This window comes from Coregonus lavaretus (assembly GCF_964263955.1).
Source record: "Coregonus lavaretus genome assembly, chromosome: 5".
NCBI classification, from domain to species: Eukaryota; Metazoa; Chordata; class Actinopteri; order Salmoniformes; family Salmonidae; genus Coregonus; species Coregonus lavaretus.
Window position 1 is genome coordinate 77039713 of NC_139992.1, and position 20458 is coordinate 77060170.

Sequence of the window (20458 nt, forward strand, 5' to 3'; positions counted from 1 at the left end):
CTGTGTATCAGGACTTTGTGGTCATTTACACAGATGGTTCAAAAGATCCAAGGACAGGACGTACTGGGTCAGCATTTGTAGTGCAGGAATGTGGGGTGGAAGTCAGGAAACGTATTTCAGATCATCTGGCTGTATATACGGCGGAGCTGATGGTCATACTGTTGGCCTTGCAGTGGGTGGAGCTGATGGTCATACTGTTGGCCTTGCAGTGGGTGGAGCTGATGGTCATACTGTTGGCCTTGCAGTGGGTGGAGCTGATGGCCATACTGTTGGCCTTGCAGTGGGGGGAGCTGATGGCCATACTGTTGGCCTTGCAGTGGGGGGAGCTGATGGCCATACTGTTGGCCTTGCAGTGGGTGGAGCTGATGGTCATACTGTTGGCCTTGCAGTGGGTGGAGCTGATGGCCATACTGTTGGCCTTGCAGTGGGTGGAGCTGATGGTCATACTGTTGGCCTTGCAGTGGGTGGAGCTGATGGCCATACTGTTGGCCTTGCAGTGGGTGGAGCTGATGGTCATACTGTTGGCCTTGCAGTGGGTGGAGCTGATGGCCATACTGTTGGCCTTGCAGTGGGTGGAGCTGATGGCCATACTGTTGGCCTTGCAGTGGGTGGAGCTGATGGCCATACTGTTGGCCTTGCAGTGGGTGGAGCTGATGGCCATACTGTTGGCCTTGCAGTGGGTGGAGCTGATGGCCATACTGTTGGCCTTGCAGTGGGTGGAGCTGATGGCCATACTGTTGGCCTTGCAGTGGGTGGAGCTGATGGCCATACTGTTGGCCTTGCAGTGGGTGGAGGAAGCTAAGCCAGACAGAGTAGTTATTTGCTCTGATTCATGTGCAGTGTTAATGAGTCTCCAGTCCTTTAGCTCACATAGCAGACAATACCTGCTTTATGAGGTGCTACAAACCCATGGCAGGATTAAACAGATGGGTATTCAGATAAGATTTACTTGGGTTCCAGCCCATGTGGGGGTCGAGGGGAACGAGGCGGTAGATGAACAGGCTAAACAAGCACTTAGTAGTGGGGATGTTGATGTTGAAGTGTCAATGAGCAAGGCAGAGGCAAAAAGACTGATACATACAGTGATGGTGCAGAGATGGCAGGAGCAGTGGAATATAAAAAATAAGGGAAGGCATTTATTTAAAGTGCAGAGGAAAGTCGGGGAGGGGAGGACGGCAGGAAGGGACAGAAGAGAGGAGGCTATTTTTACAAGATTAAGGGTGGGACACAGCCAGTTGAATAAGACATTAAACGTGATAGGAAAGCATCCATCAGGAAAGTGTGATTATTGTCAGGAAATAGAGACTGTGGAGCATGTATTGCTGCAGTATCAGAGGGAAAGAGAGAGGATGAGATTTAGTATGAGGGAGAAGGGGATGCAGGAAATTAGTTTAAAGAGTATATTGAGTAGAGCGTCATTAGATATAGTCTCAAATATGTTGTTATCTTTTTTAAAGAGAAACGGGGTTGGCAGGTAGGATTTAGTTTCTCTGTCTGTGGCCCACACTCCAGTGCGTTAGGTGGCGGTAATGCACCATAACGTTGGATGCCAACCGCAGATAAACTCCACTGAAGAAGGAAGTAAAACTGGGAGCGGGTTTGTTTTGTTTGTGACCACCGTTCTTTCCTCGTGGATGAAGCAATACTAGTTGAATACCCAACTATCAGTCCACTGAAATATGTCTAAACTACAGTTGTTTCGTGTGTTTTTAAATGAGCGTTTAACTGCGGCTGCTGTGGAGATTTTTGGGGCAGTTGAGCAAACGGTAGTGGACTACCAGGAGGAGAATGATCGACTACGGAGACTGCTGCGGATCACACCGATTATACAACAATGTAACAAAGGTTCGTGTGTAGATCTACTGAAATGTAGATAACTAGCAGTTCTGCTCAATAAATAAACTGTTTAGTCTTTCAGTGATCACCATTTCAATATGTTTTATTAACTATTACCAGTTTCTAAACCCAAAGGCCCAACATCGCGAGACTTCCGGGGACGTTTGCGAAGCAGACTCGGCAGACCGGGGCCTCATTTATAACCGTCGCTAACGTTAACAGGACACATTGAATATCTGCTTGAATCATTTCTGAAAAGATTGCGCAATTACACAAATATTAAGATGTATAAACTTGGCGTACGCTTGTTTCCCATTATAAATTAGGCGTGAACGAGCATTAAAACCCCGCCTGAAAAACGCACATCAGTCACCGTTTTATAACACGCACGTTTGCTGTATACTTTGGAAGTATTGGAATTAGGCCAAGGCCGTTTATAAAGGAAATATAGCAACGGCGAACTTGATCAGATGTGTTGGCAGAATGTTTAAAACGTTTACAGTGATATTTGTTATATTTGACCGTTTCTGAAAGAAAAAAAACAATTGCAAATTGTTGTGGACCTGTAAACAGATTGTTTGAAATCAATAGCCTGATGATTTGTGTTGACTTTTTCCCCAACCGAAATATTCTGCACTGCCCGCGAATTCTGAAACATTGTCTAGCCGATGTCTACTCGAAAAATGTGAATCTATACAATAGGCCTATGCCTAGTTACAGTGGAAGGCCCTATAACCTACACACTTCAAAGCAAAATATGAACTCTCTGTTAACTTCTTCTATATATTATAAACCGCGCTCCCCTTTGGATACATAAAATAATAGCCAATCTATTAGGCCCAATATAAATGAGATGCGCGTGGTAATTTGCTGTAGGCTAAAGCTACTTCGGGAATATGAACCCATCATGGCCAGAAAAGGTGGTGAGGAATTTATTCAGCAATGGTTATGAAAATGTTTATACATTTAAATATTGTTTATTTGAGACAAAATAACGTGACCCTTCTGTTCAATGGTTAATGCGCTCTGGATCACATAGAGCAAAATACTTCAAATAGTTTATCTATTTACTACTGTAAAGTGGTTCCAATTAAATGAGTGATGGGACTTTTGTAGGCCTATAAGGCTACTTCGTGAGTATGAAACAGCAAATCTTATGAAATTGTTTGAAAAAGAGTGTCATATTTCTTTGACTGAGAACACCATTCTCATTTACAGCAACAACCTTGGGAATAGTTACAAAGAAGAGGAGATGAATGAACAAATTGGAAGCTGGTGATGATTAGGTGGCCAGATTGAGTGCCATGAGATCTTTAGTGACCACAGAGAGTCAGGACACCCGTTTAACATCCTATCTGAAAGACTGCACCCTACACAGGGCAATGTCCTCAATCACTGCCCTGGGATATAAAAATGTTTTGACCAGAGGAAACAGTGCCTCCTACTGGCCCTCCAACACCACTTCCAGCAGCATATGGTTTCCCATCCAGGACCAACCCTGCTTAGCTTCAGAGGCAAGCCAGCAGTGGTGTGCTGCTGCTGAAAATAGTGCTGCACAAGGTTGCTACTTTTGCCTTAATTGCAATTCAATACTTAAACCACTCGAAACTGTGCATATGCATGTTCTAAAGTTTGCGGGAGGATAAGCATATTCTCGTGTCAAGTTCAGTTTTTATAAATGCCTACTTTTGCTTGAAAACTGGCACACATGTTTTGGGGTAGATTTTGTGTGTCAGCTACATTTATAAACGAGGCCCCAGGGTTAATCACTAGTTACCACAGCCACAAAGTCATAAACCCTGCCTATTTCTACAATTTTGAATTACAATTTATCTTCTTAAAATGGGATTTTAAACCTGACCTTAACCACACTGCTAACCTTATTCCTAACCTTAAATTAAGCAGATTTTAGTTTACATATATATTTTTTACGATATACCCAATTTTGACTGTGGTTGTGGTAACTAGTGGAAACCGCAGACCAGGCCAGGTTAGAGAAGTCCAAGAGAGAAGTGAGAAATTATTCAGTTGTAAATGTCCTTGATTTCTAAAGGCACAACCTATACTGAACAAAAATATAAATGCAACATGCAACAATTTCTAAGTTTATTTTCCTAAAAATGTGGGGCTCAAAACTGCCCTGAATGACGGGTTGCTACTGGTGATATACCACACCTGTCAGGTGGATGGATTATCTTGGCAAAGAAGAAATGCTCACTAACAGGGATGTAAACAAAGTTGTGCACAACATTTGAGAGAAATAAGCATTTTGTGCGTATGAAAACTGTTATGGGTTATTTTATTTCCGTTGATGAAATATTGGACCAACACTTATATTTTTGTTCAGTATAGATTCAAACCAATGTTTTAAGTAGCTGAAGATGTCATTACTACAAGATCGTGACACTGGCACTTTTAGATTTTCGTCAAAAACTACTTCATATGGAGTTGACGGTATGCACAAGCGCAGTTCGGCGTGACACGACCATTAGACCCAATGAGGGAGCACTATTATCTGGCGATAAATCAAACAGTAATCTGCACTGCTTGGTCATTTTGTCAATAACGCAGCATGGTATATCGTCCAGAATTGTTCAGCATCTCTTTTCCATAAATTAAAATGTCAAACTAGTTTTCATTGGGAAGACAGATAAAGCAATCACTTTTGCATGTGAAACACATAATCCTACTCATCACTCCACGTGCTTAATTACGTCACTTTTGTTTTGCGCCGCCTTCGACAAGAGCGGGCACCTGGTTTACACCCTAGAGGCAGCCCCGTTCCAAAATGAATGCAATCACTTTTCACCCGGTTCAAACTCCTTCTACCGGGGTAAACCGGGCCAGAGAAACAAACCCCCATCATTAACTGTATAGACGGGTTGTTTAGCAACAAACCAACGCATGCGCACCTATGGGGCAAAACAGATGGTTTTTGCTTAGATTGTTGTTGACATAAACTATATTGCAGCGGTGCATTTTGAACCCACACCCCAACCCATCTCTGTTTTTGAACTGGTTGCTCAATACAGCGCTGTTTTTGTTCAATTTAACGTTCTATTACGTTTTTATGTACTGAACGCAGCCCTGGTTAGACGCGATTACGTGTTTCTGCGCATGAGCTTAGCTAGCTAATGTCGCCATGACATCGCCTAAAAACGTGATCGGGGATTTCTATTGGAGAAGCAGTTTCTACATATCTTCATACCAAACCATCTTTGCTAATACTGTACATGCGTTGGGAAAAAGAATGACGATACATGGATACAAACATTGTCACGAAAACCAGGAAGTTATTTTAATTTATTTATAAATTAAAAAATACACTTTTGAAGTAAATGGCTTATCTTCAGTTTATTGATAAGTACTTGAAAGTAGATTCTAGTAGTTCAATTATTGAATTGGAATTTATTTACTTAATGAATCTACTTACTTAAAGCTAGAGGCCTTAATTGAAACAATAATAAAACAGACACCCTGCCTCTGTTTTGGTAAAAAGGTGAGGGATGAGCCTGGAGAAATGGAACCACTCTCAAATTCATAGACAGAGCTATGGATGCAAGGACTGACCATCCATGATATCAACATTATAGTTTAAAACCATGTTTTGAGGCTATATTTACATTGTTTGCAAACGACAGTTGAACTAAGCTCATGAGGCATTTATACGTTATGTTATTTTAAGAATGATTTATTTATAATCAAAACATTTATGTAGCAACTAAGGATTCTAGTTTTAACTTCGAATTGACACCAATCCTGATGTCTTAAAGCTGTATAGATAACCTCTGCTGCTCTCTCCTTTCCTCCAGACTCCCTGCAGCTCTCTCTTGCTGTCTCTGAAGAGGAGGTTCTCCCTGATCAGCAGCACTGTGAGCAGGAGTGGAGCCCCAGTCTGGGGCAGGAGAACACAGAGCTTCCACAGATTAAAGAGGAACAAGAGGAACTGAGGACCACTCAGGAAGAAGAGCAGCTTCAAGGGCTGGAGACTGATATCATAGAGTTCAAATTCACTCCTTCCTGTATGAAAAGTGAATGTGATCAGGAGGACCCACTTCAGTCCTTGACTCTTCCCCAAACCCAGACTGTGGAGAACAGAGAGAGGGACCCTAAACAAGTGGATCTCACACCTTTTGTTACTGTGACCCACCTTAAGGGTCTCTACATTCCCTGTGACCCTCCAGGTAATCAAAACAATGCCTCCAGCCAAAACCTAGCCGGAAGCAGCGACCCAGTAGGACTTGACAGCAGCCCACCATTGGATCCCAGTCTGTCATTGGATCTAAGCCCATCATTGGATCCAAACCCATCAATGGTGGAACACTGTTTCAAACCCAGCACCATGTCTAGAAAAACTCACAGCTGCCGTGACTGTGGTGAAATGTTTGCTCTGAAAACGGACCTGCAGAGGCATGTGACTCTCTTTGGCTGCTTCTGCCAAAAAAGCTACCACTCCACCTGTAAACAAAAGGCCCATGTCCGACTCCGTCACAGTGGGAAACCCTGCACCAGCCCTGTTTGTGACAAGACCTTCAAACTCAAAGGGGATCTGTCCAAGCACATGATGATTCGCACAGGAGAGAAACCATTTAGTTGTGGTGACTGTGGGAAGAGCTTCAATCAGAAGTGGACCCTAAGGAAGCATAAACTGACTCACGCAGGAGAGAAACCATTTATCTGTGGAGAATGTGGGAAAAGCTTTTTACAGAAGGGGGACCTAAGTAGGCATATACGGACTCACACAGGAGAAAAACTATTTATCTGTGGTGACTGTGGGAAAAGCTTCAATTTGAAAGGGAACCTTAGGAAGCATAAACTGACTCACACAGGAGAGAAACCATTTATTTGTGATGACTGTGGGAAAAGCTTCAGTCAGAAGGGGACCCTAAGGAAGCATAAACTGACTCACACAGGAGAGAAACCATTTAGCTGTGATGACTGTGGGAAAAGCTTCAGTCAGAAGGGGACCCTAAGGAAGCATAAACTGACTCACAGAAGATAAACCATTTAGCTGTGATGGTTGCGGCAAAAGCTTCACTCAAAAGTCTAAATTACTGATCCATGTAAAAACATCCACAAAGGAGGAAAACAGGATGAAAACTCAAAAGAAAGAAAATTAGGACAAAGATCTATTTAGTCACAAGATGAGAATAAAAAGGCAGGATGTGGACAATACTCTGAGTACACGCTCATAGACTCACATCCAGTGGTTGGTGGAGGGCGATATGATGATACCTCTCCCAGGGACCTGCTCTCCATGCTTCAGGATGACAGTTTCTCTGGTCTCTGATCTGTTCTATTGATAACCTGCTGTTTCTCTCCACAGGTGCTCTCTGCTACTCTCTGGTCTACATGGAGGGCCTATCTACTTTACATCTGTCTGGAGGGAGAGATAGAGGTCACAGAATGAGGCTTTTTAGAGGAAAATACTGCCTTTTCAGGTCATGTCACAAGTGCCTTCTCCTCTGACAGTGGCACTGCTAATTAATTGATGACATTTCTCCTTTCTTTCCACTAGATGGCACTGTTGGAGATGTGATCCCCATCACACCATCTCTGTTGAATGTAAAACTTGTTAGTCATTTCAAATCATTCTTCACAGACATATGAGGGTATAATGTTAAATTAATCAACACTGTTACCCATTACTAAACACATTAAAACACACACACACTGTTTTACAGCTAAATAGGACCATGCTTAACTGAACCAGACATGACTGACCATAAGGGGATGTCATAGATGGTGTGTACCGTAGGGTCAAAGGTGACTGTAAATCAGGATTAGGTTCATAACATCTGAGTGGTATAATACAAAGCAAGCTACTCAGGGTTTTCTAAAGCTAACCAGCTTCAGTTAGCTTTACATTCCAGCTCAGGCTTCATCCGTACGACGACGGTGGGTATTGCTCGTCCCCCTGCCGCTAACTCTAGCAGGCTTGCACGTCGCACATGGCTAGTCGAACGCCGAACTCTTCATTGAGACAATGCTGAAACATCAATCCATGGGCGAGTCAGTGCCACACTTTCATTTGTGACGAAATCAAAATGAAAGAAAGGTGATCTACAAATTCAGCAGACTATGGTGTGAAATAGGTTTTTAGAAGTGCTGTCTTTATCTGATTACTTATCGTTAAAGGCTGACTTTGGTCTGCTTATCGCTCCTTATTCTATCTGTGGAACAGCATGTTGCATTTGTGGCCATAGACATATATTCAATAGAAGGGTTTTGTAACCTCTAACCCTGTCAATTTGACTGTTAAACTCATGTGTACACTAGCAATGGCTGGCAGTCTTGACTTGAATGGGAACCACCATCTATGGATTATATGTCTCTGGTTGGTCGCGGCTGTCAGTTTGCCTTTTGCAAATGTCAAAATACAATAGTAGGAAAAACAAACCGTTTGGAAAGTCATTCCTTTTTTGTTTATTTTTGACCATTTTGAATTGAAAACAATCACAGTAATGTAACCCAGAAATGATTTGATATTGAGATAAAAACGGCTCCATTAGACCTTTAAATGCTCTCCAAAGGAGGACATATTTCCATTCTATACATGCAGGCTACTAGACTAATGAATACATAGATAAAGCTAAACCCATGTTTGCTCCTCAGTGTCCCTCTGCCGAAGAGATGTCTGTATGACATCCTACTCTAGCAAAATGAGATTGGCTAAGGCTAGCTGGCCAATCAAGTGGATCTAACACACTAACATGGATCCTTTCAGTGGGCTACAACAACATCAGAAGTGAGAATGTGAATTGTATTTCTCATCTTTCTCTCATTCCTTTCCTGTGTGGGTGGGTACATGATTTCCCTAGGGACTACAGGGGGTCCTGGTTTACCATTAGTAAGTCTGAGCACCCGTAGGCACACCATGTTCAAGAGGAGTGTCACAATGTTAACGTAATTACACACATTGCCTGCTACAGAGCTATAGGACAAACCAAGGTGGCCTCATCTCAAGGTTGGAATACATTTACTCAAGAGAATTCTACGCAGAATTTACTAATATACCCCTTTATCAAAGCAAGAGCATGTCTAGTAAGACATTATTACTTTTCAAATGTTTTATTTTGCTCCAAGTCAGCTTGTTCTTTCAACAGGCAAAGCCAGAGCAGTGTACAAGACTTGCTTTTAGCCCATGTCTCTCTTTCTTAATAACCCGCACGCACACAAAAGGCAATCATGAAAATGGGACTGTAGTTGGCTAGACCACACCCCCTGCCTGCCGCTACTGGCTCCAGCTCCTTACACCTCTCTCTGACAAAAAGAAACAGAGAGAAAGAGACAGCGGGCGTATGAGAGAGCCGATGAGCATGGCTCAAAACCAAACAGCTCTGTGTGTCACACTCGAATACATCGCATCCACAGCTAGGACCTAGGCGCGGATCGTCGCTTTCAAGACAAGCGCAACATCGGAGAGAGATATTACGCATGGTTCTGATAGAGAATGAATGCGCCGCTGTATCCAGCAATCCCAAAACGCCGGGTTGGTCTCATTTTGCCACCATTAGAGCATCACTTGAATTACCATAAGGGAGCGACGAGAACCGAGCACAGTAGAAACAACGTCTTTACAACTGAGGAATAAGAGATTTTGCTCAAATGATTGAATAATTTACTTTTGATCAAAATCCAAATATTTTCATTTATTTGGAGGTGTAATTCTAAGGACACATATATTAAAGCACTTTGATAGCCATCATTAGGTCTACTTGGATTTGATCATATTGACACTGTTAGTAATCATGATGGAAACTGCTTCAAAAGCGCGTCGGCTGTCCAATGTGTCCAACGTGTCCAATATGTCCACGTCCAGCGCTGGGACTGAGGTAGGACAGAGCGATGTTCAGATTTGGGGGGACAGACCTTTACCTGTCGACTACCTTGGTGACATCTCAATCCTGGATGAAGGGAGATGGTCTAACTCTGGCGTGAAGAAACATCACCACAAGCACAACCTGAAGCACCGCTACGAACTGCTGGAGACATTGGGGAAAGGGACATACGGCAAAGTGAAGAAAGCCATCGAGAGACAATCCGGCAAAGTGGTGAGTTTTAGCCAACGGCTAATCTCCAATGGAACTTGGTGTGTTACAACAAGTGAATAACACCATTATAATGTAGTTTGTGATTTAAGAACATCAACATACAACGAATGACAACTGAATATAGTGATATTTTGGTGTTTTATTGATAAATATTCATAAACACATGTTTATGGTGTGTCAATCAGAAATCCCAAGGTCACTATAGTCAGTGTCAACTCGCGCACCCTGATGATGCCACGTGGGATTTCAGCTTTCCAATTTAAAGTCAGTAATGAGCCGATTTAATGTTGTTTTATGGCCATAATTACACACTTGGTTTCAGGAGACAAAATCAGTTGTATTGCCTCAGAGGTCACACTGCTTATACAAGATGAGTCAAAGGTCAGTTTAAAAATACATTGGGGTCCATGTAGCTAAATTAAGTTTATATTTATAACATGTGTTTTCAGTGTTACCAGACCTCAGAAGAATGAGTCTCTTGTCTAATTCTGTTGACTTTAACTTATGAGTTTTGATGAGCTGAGATGCATGAATAAAAGTAAAAATGTTTTGTCCCACTGAACATGCACTGACAAATCCATTTAATGATCCACCTTGAACCACCTGTAGCCATGAGGTGAATTATAGTGATCATATTTCAGGTATTTTGTTGACTAGCACTAAAATAGGTCTAGTGGGTTACTCAGCCTCTGTACTGTGTGAAGAGACAGTGGGAGAGAGAGCGCGAGCGAGAACCACACACACTTAAAGAGAGAGCAGAGAAAGAGAGAGATGCTGAGGGTATTATTTGACCTCTGGTCACCCCCTGGCTGGGCAACTAGAACTATCCAAGTGTGAGGTATGCAGGAGGAAAGTAGCCAGTCTGGTGGGTGTGTTTCCTCGGACTGACTAACACCTAGCTGTGAAGGAAGCAGAGGCTCTTGGAGGGGTTACGTGTGGGGTGCAGACACACACACACAACACAAACCCACATATATGTATACACACACACACACAAGCTGAGAACTTCTCACTTGGTCGCTGTATTGATGAGGTACCTAATGACTTCAAACTGTATGAACAGAATGAAGACGAGAGAGAGAGAGACAGAGAGAGAGAGAGGGGGGAAAGGCTACATTCTCACTGGTTATCCTGAGTAGCCAAGAAGAGCAGACACCACATATATACCGTACCCTTCTGTGTGGGCTTTGTCAGGCATAGAAATGCCTCCCTGTCCATGTGTAAGAGGTCTGGAGACATGACTGGTTTAGGACACACTGCTTACTAGACAGAGAGAGAGGGAGAGAATGAGCCAGTGAGTGTGAACACACAGACAATACAAACAGAAGTCTGGATGGAATAGTTTGGGGATTATTAGGCCTTGGTGACTCATTGAGATTAGTTGCTATAAAACCACCAGCATAGCGTACAGTCTCCTGGCTGCTACCATGCAAGAGCATTCAGTCTCCTGGCTGCTACCATGCAAGAGCATTCTGTCTCCTGGCTGCTACCATGCAAGAGCATTCAGTCTCCTGGCTGCTACCATGCAAGAGCATTCAGTCTCCTGGCTGCTACCATGCAAGAGCATTCAGTCTCCTGGCTGCTACCATACAAGAGCATTCAGTCTTCTGGCTGCTACCATACAAGAGCATTCAGTCTTCTGGCTGCTACCATTCAAGAGCATTCAGTCTCCTGGCTGCTACCATGCAAAAGCTTTCCGTCTCCTGGCTGCTACCATGCAAAAGCATTCCGTCTCCTGGCTGCTACCATGCAAGAACATTCAGTCTCCTGGCTGCTACCATACAAGAGCATTCAGTCTTCTGGCTGCTAACATACAAGAGCATTCAGTCTCCTGGCTGCTACCATGCAAGAGCATTCAGTCTCCTGGCTGCTACCATACAAGAGCATTCAGTCTTCTGGCTGCTACCATTCAAGAGCATTCAGTCTCCTGGCTGCTACCATGCAAAAGCATTCCGTCTCCTGGCTGCTACCATGCAAAAGCATTCCGTCTCCTGGCTGCTACCATGCAAGAGCATTCAGTCTCCTGGCTGCTACCATGCAAGAGCATTCAGTCTCCTGGCTGCTACCATGCAAAAGCATTCAGTCTCCTGGCTGCTGCCATACAAGAGCATTCAGTCTCCTGGCTGCTACCATTCAAGAGCATTCAGTCTCCTGGCTGCTACCATGCAAGAGCATTCCGTCTCCTGGCTGCTACCATACAAGAGCATTCAGTCTTCTGGCTGCTACCATTCAAGAGCATTCAGTCTCCTGGCTGCTACCATGCAAAAGCTTTCCGTCTCCTGGCTGCTACCATGCAAAAGCATTCCGTCTCCTGGCTGCTACCATGCAAGAGCATTCAGTCTTCTGGCTGCTACCATTCAAGAGCATTCAGTCTCCTGGCTGCTACCATGCAAAAGCTTTCCGTCTCCTGGCTGCTACCATGCAAAAGCATTCCGTCTCCTGGCTGCTACCATGCAAGAGCATTCCGTCTCCTGGCTGCTACCATGCAAGAGCATTCAGTCTCCTGGCTGCTACCATGCAAGAGCATTCCGTCTCCTGGCTGCTACCATACAAGAGCATTCAGTCTTCTGGCTGCTAACATACAAGAGCATTCAGTCTCCTGGCTGCTACCATACAAGACCATTCAGTCTTCTGGCTGCTACCATGCAAGAGCATTCAGTCTCCTGGCTGCTACCATGCAAGAGCATTCAGTCTCCTGAGTCCTGGCTGCTACCATGCAAGAGCATTCAGTCTCCTGGCTGCTACCATGCAAGAGCATTCAGTCTCCTGGCTGCTACCATGCAAAAGCTTTCCGTCTCCTGGCTGCTACCATGCAAGAGCAAGGTAGAGTGGGACTCTGAGTCAGTCAATCATGATACACATGGTTGAGTCGCCATTAGTGTGTACGTCTAATCTGTTGTGTCTGTCTGTCTGACTGACTGAACATTTGTGTACCCACCATGAACCTTTTTTCCCTATAGAGACATAAAGCACAGTCATATGGTGGAGGGTTGAGAGAGCCTTTAGATTGAATGTTATTTAATTATGCCACTTTCCCTGGCCTGGTCTGGTCTGGTCTGGTAATGTTGTTATCAAGGCAGTGAGAGGAGCAGGTTGACAGGGTCAGCCAAGCAGCAGGAAGGGAACACTTCTATGTTGACCTGTCAGGGGAGTGTGTGTAAGTGTGTGTGAGTGTGTGTGAGTGTGTGTAAGTGTGTGTGTGTGTGTGCGTGTGTTCTGCGGCAGCTTCTCTGAATAGATAGCTATTTCAGAGAAAGGTCTAAGGAGAGAGAGAGAGACAGCGAGAGAGGGAGGGGGGGGGGGGGGGGGCTGTGTGTAGCTGCTGTGTTAGTCTGGTGTGTACATCACAATAAATCCCCCAGTAGGATCTCTCCTCTCATCATTCTCATCAACCCTGTGTTTACCATTACCTCTAATGACCATGCTGTGAATAGCAGCGCCTGCTATGGAGAGCCTCCTGTCCACTCCACTGTACTGACGCAGGGCATACCCTTTCCCTAAACAGCCTGCCTGTAAACCAACACACCTGGTTCCTACCACAGACAAAGCCCTGGTCTGTATGTGTGACAGTGATAGCGCTTCTTCTTCTCTTATACCCCGAGGCTAAAGAGCACACACGAACGAACACACACACACACGCTTGCACACACACACACACACACACACCCACACACACACACTGCACCAAAACACACAGAAACACACACACCCACGCACACGCACACACACACAGTACACCCCACTGAGCCCAGTCAGCCAGCTGTTGTATGGCCCAAACGGTGGTTGTGACTAACGATCCATAACCCTGGGCTGGAGGGGTAAGGGTGTGTCCATCCTGTCTACCCAGATGTACAGTAGGCAGGGATCACCATTCACTATCACCACAATAGACTATTCATGAGTTTAGGGATGCGTCCCAAATGGCACCCTTTGGTCAAAAGTAGTGCACTATGTAGGGAATAGGGTTCCATATGGGACACACACTAGACTTTCACTGTAATGAAGGAAGGACTGAGAACCTATTCAATATAGTTCTGTTCTCTGTATTGCCTTTAATAACTTGCAATATGCAACTGTAACCACATTCTACGCTCCGTTTATAACCCATTTAACATTTTACGCTCCGTTTATAACCCATTTAACATTTTACGCTCCGTTTATAACCCATTTAAAACAAACACAACTTATATTTAAGTTGAACACAACCATATCACACGATTTGTAACCATAATACATGATTTGTAACCATAATACATGATTTACAACCATATCACACGATTTGTAACCATAATACATGATTTACAACCATATCACACGATTTGTAACGATAATACATGATTTGTAACCATAGTACATGATTTACCACCATAATACATGATTTGTAGACATCCAAGGCACCATTGTTTTTCAACAGTGTTGAGTCTAGAGGCAAACACCTTAGTAGCTAGCTAGCCACACTTTGTTAGGAAAGTGGAAATCCAATTTAACACATACAGGCCATTAACAATACTAATATTATTACACATGATGTAATAGAGTCTTATCAGACGTGTTGCATAATGTCCTGATACAGCTGCTGCCAGCCTCCCACTATGTCTTTTTGGGACGGGGGGAATTTTTCACTTCCATACACTTGCCTGTGTTCCAAATGGCACCCTATTCCCTATATAGTGTACTACGTTTGACTAGCTCTGGTGAAAAATAGTGCACTATATAGGGAATAGGGTGCCATTTGTGACACATAGTTTGTCAAAAGGGGCGATAAAAACTCTTCTCCCTAAAAAGGAGTGATGGATATGGTGCCATGAGTGACGCAGGGAATAAGGAAGTACATCTCACCGGAACTTCCTGTCCCTGTCGGCTGACTCATAACCCACACACAACCTGTCAATTGAGCCCACTGCAATGGTGAACCCCACAAATGACCTTAAAACAGTCACAGAGATAGGGTCTATGCTGGGGATATTTGCTGGGGATATTTCCTGTCCCATTTAGCAAGGCTAATGTCATTCCACGAGTGACGTGTGGAACCAGCAGGGTCTGTTTGAGACACTGTAGAGCAGTGGTTCTCAACTCCAGTCCTCCAGTACCCTCAACAGTACACATTATGTAGAGCAGTGGTTCTCAACTCCAGTCCTCCAGTACCCTCAACAGTACACATTATGTAGAGCAGTGGTTCTCAACTCCAGTCCTCCAGTACCCTCAACAGTACACATTATGTAGAGCAGTGGTTCTCAACTCCAGTCCTCCAGTACCCTCAACAGTACACATTATGTAGAGCAGTGGTTCTCAACTCCAGTCCTCCAGTATCCTCAACAGTACACATTATGTAGAGCAGTGGTTCTCAACTCCAGTCCTCCAGTACCCTCAACAGTACACATTATGTAGAGCAGTGGTTCTCAACTCCAGTCCTCCAGTATCCTCAATAGTACACATTATGTAGAGCAGTGGTTCTCAACTCCAGTCCTCCAGTACCCTCAACAGTACACATTATGTAGAGCAGTGGTTCTCAACTCCAGTCCTCCAGTACCCTCAACAGAACACATTATGTAGAGCAGTGGTTCTCAACTCCAGTCCTCCAGTACCCTCAACAGTACACATTATGTAGAGCAGTGGTTCTCAACTCCAGTCCTCCAGTACCCTCAACAGTACACATTATGTAGAGCAGTGGTTCTCAACTCCAGTCCTCCAGTATCCTCAACAGTACACATTATGTAGAGCAGTGGTTCTCAACTCCAGTCCTCCAGTACCCTCAACAGTACACATTATGTAGAGCAGTGGTTCTCAACTCCAGTCCTCCAGTATCCTCAACAGTACACATTATGTAGAGCAGTGGTTCTCAACTCCAGTCCTCCAGTATCCTCAACAGTACACATTATGTAGAGCAGTGGTTCTCAACTCCAGTCCTCCAGTACCCTCAACAGAACACATTATGTAGAGCAGTGGTTCTCAACTCCAGTCCTCCAGTACCCTCAACAGTACACATTATGTAGAGCAGTGGTTCTCAACTCCAGTCCTCCAGTACCCTCAACAGTACACATTATGTAGAGCAGTGGTTCTCAACTCCAGTCCTCCAGTACCCTCAACAGTACACATTATGTAGAGCAGTGGTTCTCAACTCCAGTCCTCCAGTACCCTCAACAGTACACATTATGTAGAGCAGTGGTTCTCAACTCCAGTCCTCCAGTACCCTCAACAGTACACATTATGTAGAGCAGTGGTTCTCAACTCCAGTCCTCCAGTACCCTCAACAGAACACATTATGTAGAGCAGTGGTTCTCAACTCCAGTCCTCCAGTACCTGTATTTATGTGGCTCTCAAGACATTGGGAGTCACACACACACACACACAGCTGTGTAAAATGGAACATCTATTTGTATCTAGCCTCATATAGCATCTGTTGTCTCCAGTGGGCTGGCTGCGTGTCCTTCCATAAACCTAGTTTCTCTCTTCAAGGTTGTGGTACTACTTCACCATCCATCCTCTCCTCCTCCTCCTCCTCTGAGAGAGAGAGAGATATTCTTGAGGGTCTTGGCCCAGTTAGAGACACAGCCAGGTTATTTTCCACTACCAGAGGACGGGACACTGCTGATGAGCTTTATGTAAGACCTAGAAAAATCTAAGGTTTATGAGCACATAAGAGCTAAATAGTATTTATTTCCTCTCGCAGGGGACTGGACAAGTTTACGACTCTTACAAGACCTGAAACTATAAAGAGTTTGCAAACATAAGAACAAAAGTGAATTGACCACACACAAGTGAGAATATACCACAGAGATAAACTATGATACAGTATTACTTTTGCGGTAAATTCATCTCTTCCTATAGCCGCTGTATCTGTGGAGCGTCATGAGTCTGGCAATCGAGAATAATACTATGTTGAAGACCTGAGACATGCACCATGCTGCTCCTCTGATCTCACTGACACAGGGGAGGATAAGCCATTGGGGAGACCATTCTGCTAAACGCTGAGCTGTTGTATTGATCCAGTATTGATCATCTGTTAGTTTCTCGTGACAGATGATAACATTTAAACGCTAAGTCTGTTAATGTCATCAGGTCCTGTCAAAATACAAGGGTCACTCCAACACAACATGTCCACTGTGGACTCAGATAACTGTGTGTGTGAAGTCCTCTGCGGTCACGCTCTAATCAGTGATCACATTTCTGTTGTGTGATCTGTGTGTGATCTGTCGTCAGTGTGTGATGATGTGATGTTCTCTCTCTCTTCTGTCAGGTGGCCATTAAGTCCATCAGGAAGGAGAAGATCAAGGATGATCAGGACATGGTTCACATCCGCAGAGAGATCGAGATCATGTCCTCCCTCAAACACCCTCACATCATCTCCATCTACGAAGGTAGGTCTGAGAGAGAGATGGAGCGAGAGAGAGAAAGAGATGGAGAGAGAGACAGAGAGAGAGAGAGACGGAGCGAGAGAGAGAGAGAGACGGAGCGAGAGAGAGACGGAGCGAGAGAGACAGAGCAGTGAGTGTGTTCATTTGTTTGCCTTTGCTCATACTGCACTGGAAAGCGAGTCAGAAGGGAACATTGGAGAGATTCCACTGAAGATTCCTCATCCCTCTGTCTCCACTATCGCCAAGCGCAACATCTGTGGATGTTTACTATGATGTCGGCTGCTTACTTAGGAACAGGGAACACACACACGACTGAGAGACCAAGTGTTACCCAAAACAAAGCCAAATAACACCCTTAATAACTAAGGCCTCATTCCACTGACTTTGTACTCAGATAGCAAAAATATAATTTTATTTGTATATTAAGTACATCTGTCTAGATAATTTGAACATTGAGTATATTTGGATGTGAAGGCTGTCAGTGTATTGGTGCCTTGCTGGTGTGTGTCTATCATTGTGAAACCACATAGGTTCTTTGAGGGCAGGCAGCAGTACCATCTCTGTGTTCTGCACAGTATCTGTCATCAACTGTTCAACAGAGTCTTTAAAGGATGAATACTACATTTGTTTATTGTTTTGGTTTGGACCGAGCCCAGAAAGCCCTGGAAACCTATAGACACACACTTAATAAAGTTTATATGGCCTCGTCCCGGTGTCACCTGAATAAACGTCCCCCTGCGTTAGGTAAAGCAGAAGCATATGTATAGATGGTTCCTAGTGATGTACATCCACTCTGGGATTGAGCAGCAGTCAGCAGCATGTTGGAAGGAGGTTTTAAGTGCGTCACCATGCTTCTTAGATCATCACTTAGAACCTAATTTGGCCCAAGACTGAGAGAGGGGAGAGGGATGGAGAGAGAGAGAGAGAGACAGAGACAGAAACAGAGAGAGAGAGAGAGATGACACAAAGAGAAAGAGAGAGAGAGAGAGAGAGAGAGAGAGAGAGAGAGAGAGAGAGATGTCAATAGATAGAGTTGGGAAAAGAAAGATAAGAAAAAAAGAGATCGAATAAAGAGATAGAGAAAGAGTTTATACTGTATCCAGTTCTGCAGGCCTATGTGACCCTTCACAGTGGCAGGGTTGGAGACATGATGTATCCAGTTCTACAGGCCTATGTAACCCTTCACAGTGGCAGGGTTGGAGACATGATGTATGCAGTTCTGCAGGCCTATGTGACCCTTCACAGTGGCAGGGTTGGAGACATGATGTATCCAGTTCTACAGGCCTATGTAACCCTTCACAGTGGCAGGGTTGGAGACATGATGTATGCAGTTCTGCAGGCCTATGTGACCCTTCACAGTGGCAGGGTTGGAGACATGATGTATGCAGTTCTGCAGGCCTATGTGACCCTTCACAGTGGCAGGGTTGGAGACATGATGTCTTTGGACCCCCAGTATTTTGGGGCCTGACTGGTCTCATTCATTAGTTTCTATGTTTAGACTAGAGGGGAGAGGGCCCTACTCTCAGAGCCCACTAGCCTGTATCTAATACGGATTAACTGAACTAGCTAGGTAATTACATTGGGGAGTGACTGGAGATGACTGTCATAGGTCGCAGCTAGCAGACAGACTGCCAGACAGGCAGAAACACACACAGATGGGCAGAATAGCCCCCTGCAGTTTGCTGGTTCAACAGTAACAGTAGCAGATCAAGTGTCCAGGAGTCAGAGAAAGTTCAGACTCAGTCCTGGCTAGCTACCCCACAAATAAAACTGTAGGGATCCTTCCTTAGATGTCAAAAAGTAGCCGAACAAAAACATGACTAATGACGAATAAGAGTTATCACCTGACCAATATAAATACCCTTTTTCACAGAAACGGTCTACAGAGGTCAGTCTGGATTTTCCAGGAGCTCTGGACAGGAGTCAGCTGGTGTTGTGTAGATCCATGTAGTGTAGAAGGAGAATAGCAAGGTTCTCTGACAGCCTACTATCGACTGACAGGCTACTGTGGCTTAGCTCCAGGTCAGAAGAAAGAAAGAAAGAAAGAGAGAGAGAGAGAGAGAGAGAGAGAGAGAGAGAGAGAGAGAGAGAGAGAGGAGAGAGAGAGAGAGAGAGAGAGAGAGAGAGAGAGAGAGAGAGAGAGAGAGAGAGAGAGAGAGAGAGAGAGAGAGAGAGAGAGAGAGAGAGAGAGAGAGAGAGAGAGAGAGAGAGAGAGAGAGAGAGAGAGAGAGAGAGAGAGAGAGAGAGAGAGAGAGAGAGAGAGAGAGAGAGAGAGAGAGAGAGAGAGAGAGAGAGAGAGAGAGAGAGAGAGAGAGAGAGAGAGAGAGAGAGAGAGAGAGAGAGAGAGAGAGAGAGAGGAGAGAGAGAGAGAGAGAGAGAGAGAGAGACCATTGACAGGGTTAGTGGTGTGTGATACACTGAGCACTCTCTCTTTGAGTGAACTTACATAATACAGGAAGAATCAACACACACATTGGTTTTACTTTCCAAGTGGGGACCAAAACATCCTATTTTCCCAAAGCTTTTTTTACTACCCTTGTGAGGACTTTTGGAACCCGCACACGCACGTGGGGACGTACAAATTCATTACCATTCTCTAACCCTTACCCTAACCCAAACCTAACTCTTACCCTAATTCTGACCCTAACCCTAATTGGAACACCAAACCTAACCCCTAAGCTTAAAATAGCCTTTTCCTTTGTTTAACCATCCTTGTGGGGACTTTTGGAATTTTAGGTCCCCACAAGGATAGAATAACCAACACACACACACGCACATACACACGCACACACACACACACACACACACACGCACACACACACACACGCACACACACACACTCCATCACTCACTACCCTACTACTGTTCCCACACATTCCATCACTCCATCACTCACTACACTCCTACTGTTCACACCAGAAGGTCTAAAAACATGACTTCTACCAACAGTGCTGTCCTGTCCTGGGTGAGGACATGACACAGATATCACAGTGTTCCTAAACTACAGCAGGGTAGAACAGTGTTCCTAAACTACAGCAGGGTAGAACAGTGTTCCTAAACTACAGCAGGGTAGAACAGTGTTCCTAAACTACAGCAGGGTAGAACAGTGTTCAAACTACAGCAGGGTAGAACAGTGTTCCTAAACTACAGCAGGGTAGAACAGTGTTCCTAAACTACAGCAGGGTAGAACAGTGTTCCTAAACTACAGCAGGG

General features: G+C 44.4%; 2 protein-coding genes across 2 annotated transcripts in view; both read left to right on the plus strand.

The window, feature by feature from the left end:
• The first annotated feature begins 1568 nt into the window (after nucleotides 1–1568).
• On the plus strand, nucleotides 1569–8226 carry LOC311129483 (uncharacterized protein). The gene is made up of 2 exons (XM_084161773.1): nucleotides 1569–1845; nucleotides 5649–8226. The coding sequence occupies exons 1-2, from the start codon at nucleotides 1680–1682 to the stop codon at nucleotides 6836–6838; spliced, it is 1356 nt and encodes a 451-aa protein (XP_084017899.1). The 5' UTR covers nucleotides 1569–1679; the 3' UTR covers nucleotides 6839–8226.
• Nucleotides 8227–8659: 433 nt separating this feature from the next.
• The window catches only part of LOC311128916 (NUAK family SNF1-like kinase 1), a 26251-nt gene continuing 14452 nt past the window's right edge, over nucleotides 8660–20458 (plus strand). The window contains exons 1-2 of the mRNA XM_084161151.1: nucleotides 8660–9890; nucleotides 17128–17248. Of these exons, the coding sequence (XP_084017277.1) occupies nucleotides 9588–9890; nucleotides 17128–17248 (424 nt within the window). The 5' untranslated portion in view covers nucleotides 8660–9587. The remainder of the gene's footprint in view (nucleotides 9891–17127; nucleotides 17249–20458) is intronic.